Genomic DNA, 12,305 nt, shown 5'->3' with positions numbered 1-12,305 from the left:
ACCATGTCTGAATCCATATAACCGTAAATAAAATGTGTTGAGTGCGTCGTTAAATACAACATGACCTTCGTCTAAACGAAAGTACTATAAATAATTTTAAAATAAAACATCAATTTTTTTCACATGCGTGTTTACATATCAGCTGCGATTTATTTTAAGGCAACACCCAACTTGCTATAGCAGCTTAATATAGTCCGGTTTAGGAAATAGTTCCTCATTTAAAAAAATACTACAAAATTCTGATATGCTTTTTGAACTCTTTCTTTGACGATTACACGTAGGCTGACCTCTGTAGTATTTAAATAACCCATTGGTTTGAAGTAACTTGTTATATGTAGTACTAACTGATAACAACCGTGCAAGTAAGTGGTGTGGTGCTACTTGTATAACAGCAACACGAGGCGGAGGTCAGGCATAGGGGTCATTAATTGAAAAATGTCGTGGTCGACCTATGTTGATGTTTTACACGGTACTTGTCAGTTGAGAGCACTCCCTAAAATTAGTAGTCGCATGACCCTCTCGACAGTGTTGTATTTGTCACAGAATATATTCTGACGTAGAAATCGTATTGATCTGCATGGAGTAATTAATGGTGGTATGTAACCTTAAGGCGCATTCTATTTGTGGACTGCTATTCTTTTTTCTTTAGCTCACGCTACCTGGGCCCTGTTCTACGAATATACTATAGTCGTAAATTGTTCCCTTCGACCGGAAGGCTACTTCATAGGCTAGCCGTACATTACTCTTGTCTTAAAGTCTGTCCTATACAGACCCGTAGGAACGATGTTTTGAGTGGGGGGCGGGCACAGTTTCTAGTGGGGGAGGCATAGGCTATATTTTGATGTTAATTTTAATTATAGAGTAGGACCCAAAAACTTACAGTTTTGTCGTCGAGTGGAGGGGCCTGTGCCCTCCCCCCACCCCCCCCCCAAAAAAAACCCCAACCAAACAAACAAAAAAACAACAACAAAAAAACAAGCAAAAAACAAGCACATAAAGACACTGTGTTGAAATTCTGTAGACACAGGGGTAACCACGAAAACCACCGATATACCAGGGGTGAAACGTGGTCTGAACCTGGGAGGGGGGGGGGGGGGGGGGGGGTGTTGAACGATTCGATAATGAATTGGTCAACATTTTCCCTGGACGCCTAAATAAATAGCCTAATAATGCACCGTAAAAAAAACCCTGTAGTAACCAATTTTTCTCTTTCTTCCATTTTAATTATTATAAGTTGCATAGTAATTCCGTAAGTTTACTTACAAAACAAATTGAAATCAATACATTATAACAGTACTCTTTAAATAGCAACAACCTGTCAATTGATGGTATAAACTTATATACGAAGGTCATCTGTGAATGAAAGTATTTCCCTTTTTTCCTACCTTGTTGCTTTGAGCAGTCTTTGTGGAAAGACTTAACTCTATTAAAAATTCCGTCTTCTGCCAAGTTAAAGGGATATTCCTGAGTTTGCTGCAATCGACTAACAGACTTTTTAGCGATTGTAATTACATACCATATATATATATATATATATATATATATATATATATATATATATATATATATATTTCTGCATAAAATATTAGTGGCTGTATATTAAATGTGTTTCTGATCGATCTAATATTTGTACTAGGTTAAATTTAATTTTATTTCCTAAAAAAAACCAAAAACATTCGTACGTACGAAATTATTTGAAGACAAAACCCAATTTCGGCTTCTTACAAATATTAAGACGATCAGAAACACGTTCAATATACAGACACTGATATTCTAAACAAGAAAATATATTTAATATGTAAGTTTAATCGTACAAATATTTTATTAGTCGGAAACATCTTACAATGCAGCAAACTCAGGAATGTCCCTTTAATTTTCTGCGAGATTATTTTGTACTTTTTTTTTTTTCTTGTTTTTTTTTGTTGTTTTTTCAAATTATAACGGCTACACCGTTCAAATAATTACAGTCATGGAAAAAAAAATCCCTAGAGGAATGTGCAATTTGTTCCATATTTTTCTCATTTTGGTAATATAAATGTCTTTATTTTTAATAGTGCATATTGGCTTCTTCCGGCTGTCTCGTTAGATAAATATCGGCCATATCGTTTGCCGAGTCTGGGTTACGAGCAGCCCACTTAGTATGACTGATAACATTCAGAGATAACACCTTGAAACCATACAACACTTTAATTTACTCAGGGCACAGATACATGCGACCTCTGATGGTGATTTGTTCTACTTTTACTGGTTAACAAAATTTGATAAAGATTATCACGGATAGTACCGAGTCTCGTCGAATTCAAAATGAAGTAAAACGTTTCAACGAGACATGTATAGTAAGCTTGGGGGGCTTGATTGCAAGCTTTGGATCGCTGCTGGAGTTTCGCGTCGCGTACACCGGGTCACGGGCAACCGTGACTTTGGTGCACGGCGACTCGGACTCGGAAGGGAAGAGGAAGGGAAGAGGACGGAGGAAGAAGAAACGTGCGCCAGGGGCGGCTCAGGGGGGGGGGGGGAGTAGAGACACGACAAAACTGGCGGCCCAACCGCCAGCGGCGGTTCCTACTGCGTCGCCGCCCCCGGCTCGGCCCAAGACGAATGGACCAGCTCATCCGGACCCGCCGTCAACACTGAGGGATGATCTCAACGCTCCGATATGCGAGACGCCCGCAGACGGACCTCCATCTCCCTCTACGCCACCGCCTACACGTAACTGGCCACTGTCACCAGTCTTGCCAGTTCGGAAGACGGCGGTCCGGGCAGGAGGCGTTGCGAAGAGGAAGGCCGTCGCTCAGCCGAGCGACCAGCCTGACAAGGCAAGGTCTCCACCTTCACAAGCACCGTCCCCCTCCGACTCGGAAGCCGTCTGGAAAGTTCAGATCGGGAAAATCAGGTCCGGCTTCCTGAAGTTCGTGCAGGGGGACACCTCGGATCCGGCATCACTGATGGGCGGACTAGTGGAACCAGAGTTAAAACAACTGCCTGATGGAAGCGCTTACGAGCTACACACCATCAAGTCTACAGCCGGCAAGACGGGGTTGGTACTAACTCGGTGCCGAGAAGGAGTCTACCGACAAGCGGTCCTGCTTAGAGAGATGGATAGCCACACCATCCACAGGATCGTCAAGGCCCTTTTCGGCAACGACTACCGGAGTGTCATAACCATCCTCGCCGACCAGAGATGGAAGCACTTCATCCCCGCCTTTGCCGGTTCTCCGCTCATCAGTTCGCCGTAGGTCAATCTCCACACCCCAACGGCCTTAACGAGGCCACTCACGTGGACATATAGATCGGACTTTAAACATTTAGACCTTCGTTCAAAATGTTATGTCGAAATTACTTCTTTTTAAAAAAAATATTATTAAATAGTCCTCTCTTCTTTCTCTTATTTATTTTTGGACTGTCCTTCTAAAATGCTCAAAATTATATAAATATTCGGCCGAGCAGTCAATTCTTTTTATTCCTCCCCCCCCCCCCCCCACACACACACACATCCCGAGTCAGGCCACCGATCTTATCGGAGGTCGGACATGGGATGGGCGTGTTCGAAACCCTAGTGGTATATTGGCACGTTAAACTAGTTATCATCATCATCAACGAGGAATGTTCACGGAAAGTACCAAGTCTGTTCAAATTCAAACTAAGTGGAAACTTTCAACAGGGATGTGTGTATGTTTGTTCTGATATGCTAAACAGGAAATATATTTAGTATGTCATTTAGATCATAAAGAAGGATTTGTTCGGTAGGCTCAACCTACCAACTGCCAGCAGAAAGTTGGCCAACTTTCTGCTGTTACCACTTCTACGACTGTCCAGTTGCTAATCTGGCGCTCTTACAACTCGATTCTCGTCGTATAACCCACTAGTTGTTAATCTGAGCGCACCCGTCGTAAGTCGGAAGTTGGGGGAAATTACAACGCAACTGTCGATTTGGCTAACTTTCTGCTGGCAGTTGGTAGTCTGAACCTAGAATTAATCGTAAAACATATTACAGTGACAGCAAATTCGGGACAGTCTCTTTAACATATGAAAATAATTTGTGACCTTTCGGCATCGTGCTACTAGTGCCATGTAATCTCAATTTTGATTGGTTGTTTTTTTTCCATCCACTCTAAGACGAGATATTTATTGGACGATTAATTGATTCAACCTTGACATGTTTTAACCTTTGATAAGTTTACCTCATGCTCACTGAAGATTTATTATCGAACGTAACGCACAATTTACTTTAGGAGTGCAGTTTACTATTATAGGAACAAGTATACTTCAGTTGTGTTTGTTTGTTATGATAATTTAGAATATCGAACGAATGGCTTAGACAAAAGAGAAACCCCCAAAAGAGCCAATATACAAGAACAATAGTTATCTTTCGTTGTTGGTTTTTTGGGGAGGGTTGAGTTGTTGGGGTGTTTTTGTTGTTGTTTTTGCAGGGTGTGTGTTGCTAGTGATATTTTTCTTTACTTTTCTTTCATTTCCTCTATCGCTCTCTGTCTGTCTCTCTCTCTCTCTCTCTCTCTCTCTCTCTCTCTCTCTCTCTCTCTCTCTCTCTCTCTCTCTCTCTCTCTCTCTCTCTCTCTCGCTCGCTCACTCTAACTCTCTCGCTTGCTCACTCTAACTTTCTCTCTCTCTCTCTCTCTCTCTCTCTCTCTCTCGCTTGCTCACTCTAACTTACTCTCTCTCTCTCTCTCTCTCTCTCTCTCTCTCTCTCTCTCTCTCTCTCTCTCTCTCTCACTCTAACTTACTCTCTCTCTCTCTCTCTCTCTCTCTCTCACTCACTCTCTTACTCTCTTACTCTCTTACTCTCTCTCTCTCTCTCTCTCTCTCTCTCTCTCTCTCTCTCTCTCTCTCTCTCTCTCTCTCTCTCTCTCTCTCTCTCGGTCGTTTTTAAATTTGTTTTTCTTCTCAAGAGTTTTTTACATCTTATAAACAAATCTGTATTAAATGTCCAAGAAAAAAAATCAATGGAACATGTTTAACTTGTCACTTAAACTGTACACAACTGATTGATAGCATTTGTCTAATGGGTTCCTGGGCTTATTGGACTTAAGTAAGTCCCATGGACAGTTTACGGTGTTAAGTTGTTTACTGTCAAGAACTCTTGGATTCATGGCTTTCTTAACGAATTAGATGCCTATGTTATAGGCTCTGGCTATAGAAAGTACTGCAGATCCTAACAATATTATCTGGTAATAAATGTCTACAAAGGGTGCTTTTCAACCAGCGTATGAAGGACACTTATAAACATAGATACAGATTTAGATAGACAGATAGATAGCACATAGATTTGTTAATCATCAATGTTTTATTTAATGACGCACTCAACACATTTTATTTACGGTTATATGGCGTAAGACATAATATGGTTAAGGACCACATAGATATAGAGAGAGGAAACCCGCTGTGGCCACTTCATGGGATAGTCTTATTCGATTAGCAGCAAGGGATTTTTATATGCACCATCCCATAGACAGGATAGCACATACCACGGCCTTTGTTACACCAGTTGTGGAGGACTGGTTGGAACGAAAAATAGCCCAATAGGGCCACCGATACATTAATTAAACGTATGTAGACCGCATATAGATTATTATATTATTATTGTTCAACTGGTTTTAACCTACACACTTGGTGAGACGTAAGCAAAGAATTTGTGTGTCTGTCTATATTATGTTAACAAGTTTTGATCCCACATGGTTTCTAACCTCTGTTTGAATAAATTCTGACCAAAAAAAGTAAAGTTTGTTTTATTTAACGACGCCACTAGAGCACATTGATTTTTTTATCTTATCATCGGCTATTGGACGTCAAACATATGGTCATTCTGGCATTGTTTTTAGAGGAAACCCGCTGTCGCCACATAGGCTAGTCTTTTACGACAGGCAGCAAGAACTCTTTTATTTGCGCTTCCCACAGGCAGGATAGCACAAATCATGGCCTTTGTTGAACCAGTTATGGATCACTGGTCGGTGCAAGTGGTTTACACCTACCCATTGAGCCTTGCGGAGTACTCACTCAGGGTTTGGAGTCGGTATCTGGATTAAAAATTCCATGTCTCGACTGGGATCCGAACCCAGTACCTACCAGCCTGTATACCGATGACCTAACCACGACGCCACCGAGGCCGGTAAATTCTGACCGGTGAAGCACGGACATTTGTTTTCGTATTTTGTACCACATTTATCGGCCATTAATTAATATTGTTCAGTTTATGTCTTAATATATACTGAAGTAAATATATAAAGATAAAGCAATATTCACCCTCTGTGTGATCTTGCATCACGACTGGTACATCAAAGGCCATGGTATGTGCTATCCTGTCTATGGGATGGTGCATATAAAAGATCCCTTGCGACTACTAAAAAAAATAATGTAGCGGGTTTCCTTTCTAAGACTATATGTCAAATTACGAAATGTTTAATATCCAATAGCCGATGATTAATAAATCAATGTGCTCTACTGGTGTCGTTAAACAAAACAAACTTTAACTGTATGGTCGTGTACAAATATTCGACATCTTTGTTGTGATCTTTCAATAACTAATACCCGGTATCAGCTTTGTGTAAAAAGCAGTTGTGAGACGAAACAATAAATAAAGAGTTTTTAGTACTATTACGCTAGGGTTCAGACTCTCAACTGTCACGACGAAGTTGGCCAACTCGATGGTTGCGTTGTAATTTCCCCAACTACCGACTTACGACGGGTGGCAGCGTTCAGATTAACAACTAATCGATCGTATACAGAATACAGACACCGATATTCTAAACCAAATATTAAATATGTAAATTTAGTTTTAGCTGAAAACACCATCAGAATGGCCGCTAACTTTTAACAGTCTATTTAATAATAAAAAATTAAACTCGTGCAATGCCGATAAGAAAACTGTGAATTTAAGGACAATACGTGTATATATACAAAACAAAACTCTGTTTATTTTAATATCAACAGCACACTATATGGCGCCGAGCTACTAATACAAAGGAATCTCGATTTCCATTGGTTGTTTCTTCGGCTGACTCAAAGACGTGATATTTATTGGAAGATTAATTGATTCAGCCTTGACATGTGCTGACCTGTGATTACTTTACCTCGTGCTCAGTTAAGATACATTGCCGATCGTTTCGCACAATTTATTTTAGAAGAGCAGTTTACTATTGTACGAAAAAAATACCCTAATTGTTTACTTCTGTTATGATCATTGAGCAAATCGTGCATTCGTGTAAGATAAATAAAAATAAAAAAGATGAAAAAAAAACAAGAAGAAAAGTTTTTTGTTGTTGTTATTGTTGCAGATGCTGTGTTGCTTTCTTATTGGGTTTTTCTGTTCGTTCTTCTCTCTCTCTCTCAATCTCTCTCTCTCTCTCTCTCTCTCTCTCTCTCTCTCTCTCTCTCTCTCTCTCTCTCTCTCTCTCTCTCTCTCTCTCTCTCTCTCTCTCTCTCTCTCTCCCTCTCTCTCTCTTTAAAATGGCGGGGCGGGACGTAGCGCAGTGGTAAAGCGTTCGCTTGATGTGCGGTCGATCCCCGTCGGTGGACCCACTGGGCTATTTCTCGTTCCAGCCAGTGCTCCACAACTGGTGTAGCAAAGGTCGTGGTATGTACTATCCTGTCTGTGGGATAGTGCATATAAAAGATCCCTTGCTGCTAACCGAAAAGAGTAGTCCATGAAGTGGCGACAGCGGGTTTCCTCTCCCAATACCTGTGTGATCCTTAACCATATGTCCGTAAATAAATGTGTTGAGTGCGTCGTTAAATAAAACATTTCCTTCCTTCCGTCTCTTTAAAATGTAGTGATCAAGAATTTATTGTTTAGCAAAGAGTGCAGAAAGTTTTTAAAATGTCCACCCCAATCGTAATAAAGTTTGTTTTGTTTATATTAACAACACCACATTGATTTAGTATTCATCCGCTACTGATTTTTAATTCAGATACCGACTCCAAACCCTAAGTGAGTGCTCCGCAAGGCTCAATGGGTAGGTGTAAACCACTTGCACCGACCAGTGGTCCATAACTGGTTCAACAAAGGCCATGGTTTGTGCTATCCTGCCTGTGGGAAGCGCAAATAAAAGATCCCTTGCTGCCTGTCGTAAAAAGAGTAGCCTATGTGGCGACAGCGGGTTTCCTCTCAAAATCTGTGTGGTCCTTAACCATATGTCTGACGCCATATAACCGTAAATAAAATGTGTTGAGTGCGTCGTTAAATAAAACATTTCTTTCTTTCATCCGCTACTGGATGTAAAAAAGGTCGTCATTTTGACCTGTAGGTTTAGAGTGGAAATCCGCTCTAATTTTTCGGTAGCAGCAAGGGGTGTTTTATGTGCAATTTCCCACAGACTTAGGCAGCACATACCACACCCTTTAATACACCAGTCGTGGAGCACTAGTTGAGACGGAGAAAATCCCAATCAGTGTATTGAGTCCACCGAGGTCGATCGATCCTACGACGCAAGCACTTCAGGCGAGCGCTCTATCCACTGAGCCACATCCCGCCGTCAGTCATAATAATACTTTAACCAATAAGACATCTGATTTAACGTGACCAGGGACTCCTAACATCGCTGTAAAAGTATGATTCAAATATCCCCGCAAATCGATACGAGAGATTTAGTTTGTCACTTATATAGTTGACAAATGATTGATTGTATTAGCCTAATGGGTTCGCGAGTTTTTTGGACTTGAGCAAGTCCAGTGGACAGTGTAATAGTGTTAAGATGTTTACAATGAAGAACTCTTGGAATATAGCTTAGTGGGTTTTTTGTTTGTTTTGCTTGTTTTGTTTTTGTTGGAGGTTGTTGGGGTGTTTTTGTTGTTGTTGTTTTGTTGTTGGAGTTTGTGTTTGTTTTGTTTTTGTTTTTTTGTTTTTTTGTGGGGGTTTTTTTTGGGGGGGGGGTTTGGGGGGGTTAAGGAATTATATATATATATATATCTTACAAATTTTAGATATTGAAAATACTTTTTTTCAATCGTAGATACAAGTCTCGGAGGAATAATAGTTAAACTATCGGTCTTACAACTTTTAGGCACTGTGTTCCTATCTCGGTATTAATTACGATCTACAGCGAGATATAACGGCTCAGTGAAGTCAATACACTGACTTCGATCTCACTAGCAACTAAGCATTAATCTCTTTATTAGACAAATATCCCAGATAGCTGAGATGTGTTCCCAGGACAGCGTGCTTGAAACTTAACTGAGTATAAGTATGGACATCGAGTCAAAACAAAACATTCTGAGAGCACTGCTAAAGCAATACTTGTTCACTACCGGGTCCAACACATTTTCGTATCTCCAAAGGTCAAGGGCCATAACTCTGTGGTAAATGGGTAAATCGCCGTGAAAGTCAAGCTTTATCTGTAACAGTACATGATAACGTTATATACAAAATGTCAGCTCAATATCTTGAGGCAGTTTGGAGAAAAACGTCCAGAAAACTATATATGAGACAGACGGAGGGACAGACAGACAGAAGGAAAAAGCCGAAAAGTATTGTTCCCCGCCGGCTGGACAGGTAGGAGATTAATAAATAAATACTAAATAGAAGGAAATGTTTTATTTTACGACGCACTCAACGCATTTTACTTACGGTTATATTGCGTCGGACATATGGTTAAGGACCACAGAGATATTAAGGGAGGAAACCCGCTGTCGCCACTTTATAGGCTACTCTTTTCGATTAGCAGCAAGGGATCTTTTATATGCACCATCCCACAGACACGACAACACATACATATCACGGCCTTTGATATACCATGGCTGGAGCGAGAAATAGCCCAATGGGCTCACCGACGGGGATCGATTCTAGACCGACTGCGCATCAAGCGAACGCTTTACGACTGGACCACGTCCCGCACTTTTTCACTACCATGACAAGGAATGGGTTGTGAAAGACTTCAGCGCTGCTACGCCACGTTCGTCATCATTATCGGTAGTTTTAATAAAATAATTTTAAAAATCAGGCGTTATTCTCAAATTCCGCAGCCTGTAAAGAAATTGCAGTTGGTGAACGTAAAGACAGTATTTGTAAGGGTGTATAAAGGAAATGAATGGGGTTTTTTTTTAAACATCCCAGCACCTTGTTTAATTCGCGGCTATTGGGTGTACACTTGACGTCTGATAAAATGGCAAAGATCAGGAGTACAGAAATCATTCCCGCCACTTTATTAACTGTTCAACATAGATAGCATATACTATATATTCTGTGGTGGTCAATAATTATTGTAGTAGCTATGGATTCCCCAGTTTTGTCTTACTGTCCTAGTATTACAAGAAGCAGATATATAGTGTTATGGTGTGTGTGTGTGTGTGTGTGTGTGTGAGAGAGAGAGAGAGAGAGAGAGAGAGAGAGAGAGAGAGAGAGAGAGAGAGAGAGAGAGAGAGAGAGAGAGAGAGAGAGAGAGAGAGGGGGGGGGGGGGGATTATGATAGCAGATCTGTGCCAATCCTTTTGTTGTTTATGCAATACAATATGTTTTCAATAAAACATTACAAGAAGCAAAAATACTATAATTACAATATCAATAACCTTTACTCACCAGCTCCTTCAAAAGCCGTATAGTCTGACGTCAGAAACTGGCGCGTCAAGGTAGACTTTCCGACCCCTTTTTCTCCGAGGATAATGACCTTGAAATACTGAGGTGCGTTTGAATTGGAATTGTTGCTGTACTTAGACCCTCTGGCCGCTCCGCCTTGCCTCCGCCGCGATTTCTCGGTGTCGCTGACGGCACCAGTCGACATGAGACTATGTGTGCTCTTCTTTTTAAAAGAGTCCCCACGGTTGACAACTCCCTTGGAGGTCGTCTTGAAGGATCGCACGCGCTGCATGCGGGACCCTTTGCTCTCGGCCGGGGGTCCGTTCTCCCCGTCGGGCACGGCGAGGAGGTGGTGGGCCACAGAGGGCATGCTGTTTCTCCTGGGGAGGTTGCTCTTAACCTCCAGGTCCTTCTGGGTCTCCACTTTGGAGCGGAACGATCCGGTTCTCGCGTGGGAGGAAACCGCCGGGGCTAAGAGATTGGCGTGGGTCTGGCTCAGAACAGGGGCGGGGGTGGAGTCGCGCGAAGGGACGCTCCCGGAGCTGTTCTGGGACGCCAGGCTCGTCCTCCGCGCCCTGGAAGCCTTCTCCCGCCTGTGTCCTTCCCGGTCGGTAGCGCCTTGAGTCATTTTCGACCTCGGGGTCTGTTTTTCGCCGACAACGCTAATGGTTGGAATGGCAGTATCCAGCTTTACACACACACGGGGGAACTTCAGTTTTAAAATCCCGTAACAGTGAATCGAAGAATTGTTGTGGGTGTTGTTGGTTTTCGTTTGCATAAGGCGATCGTTTTTATTTACTATGTCATGATTTTAAAAACTACCAATCTGGTGATACACAAACAATCGGGTAACGTAGCTTAAAATTCAATAACAGAAAATCGAAGAATTGGTCTTGTTCAGCTTTTTGCTTTATATACTATATCATGGTTTCAGACACTTCTTTTTGTTCCTAAATCTGGTATTAGCACATTGGAACTTCAGTTATAAATCCAATAATAGTAGATCGAAGAAATGCTGTCACTTTTGTTGCTTTTGTGAAGTCTGCATTTAACTATGTTATGATTTCGAAACAGTTTGCTTCAATGTTTTATATTTGGAGTTAGTAATCTGGTTTTACCTTAGAAAAACGTCAATTTAAAATCCAGTGATAGTAGATCTGTGAATTGCTATTGCTGGTTCTTATGCAGAAAGTTTCGGCTTTTATTTTCACTATGTCATGATTTTAAAACCGTTTCCTCCAATTCCTCAGATTAGTAATGAACAATCTGGATTTACGTGTTGTACGGATCCATGCAAGATCAATCAACGAAGAAAAGAACTTTTAAAAGTCTCTAGTTTCCCACACTTTGAAAACAGTAACACGAAGACAGCATCTCCATAAGAAAGAAGACTTTAAAAATGTCACAAACTGACTGTATCCTTCTATCCCAAGACCAAACTGCTAAAACTTATCGGGAAGGCGAGAGAGAGCCGTTCGGAACGTAACACTTGCAATTCCGACTGCGGTTCTGCGATCGATCGGAGGTTTTTCCCGCGAAACGGCTCCGTGTTGTTAACTAAACGCCTTCGCCACGTCTGCTCGTTGGCGGAGTATGTATACACTGCTCCTATTCGAGAGTGTTTCCACGACGCGAATGAAAACCACATAAACCAATTGGTTCGCCGTTTTTCGTGGCTGGCAAGAGAATTAAGTTAAGGCAGCCAGTAGCAAAGAGTGAAATCAAATATTACGTTAATCAGACAGCCGTAAGGAAAAGAAAGGAAAGTTAATGTTGTTTTTGT

The 12,305-nt window shown here is 41.4% G+C and overlaps 1 protein-coding gene across 1 annotated transcript in view; it reads right to left on the bottom strand.

The window, feature by feature from the left end:
* Nucleotides 1-12,096, bottom strand: part of LOC121388808 (GTP-binding protein GEM-like) — a 66,423-nt gene extending 54,327 nt beyond the window's left edge. Inside the window, exon 1 of the mRNA XM_041520313.1 lies at nucleotides 10,526-12,096. Coding sequence (XP_041376247.1) covers nucleotides 10,526-11,300 — 775 coding nt within the window. The 5' untranslated portion in view covers nucleotides 11,301-12,096. The remainder of the gene's footprint in view (nucleotides 1-10,525) is intronic.
* Between the last annotated feature and the right edge of the window lie 209 nt (nucleotides 12,097-12,305).

The sequence above is a fragment of the Gigantopelta aegis genome, chromosome 14 (assembly GCF_016097555.1).
Source record: "Gigantopelta aegis isolate Gae_Host chromosome 14, Gae_host_genome, whole genome shotgun sequence".
Lineage (NCBI taxonomy): Eukaryota > Metazoa > Mollusca > Gastropoda > Neomphalida > Peltospiridae > Gigantopelta > Gigantopelta aegis.
Note: the sequence above shows the minus strand (reverse complement) of the source record. Positions and strands in the feature narration are given on the sequence as shown.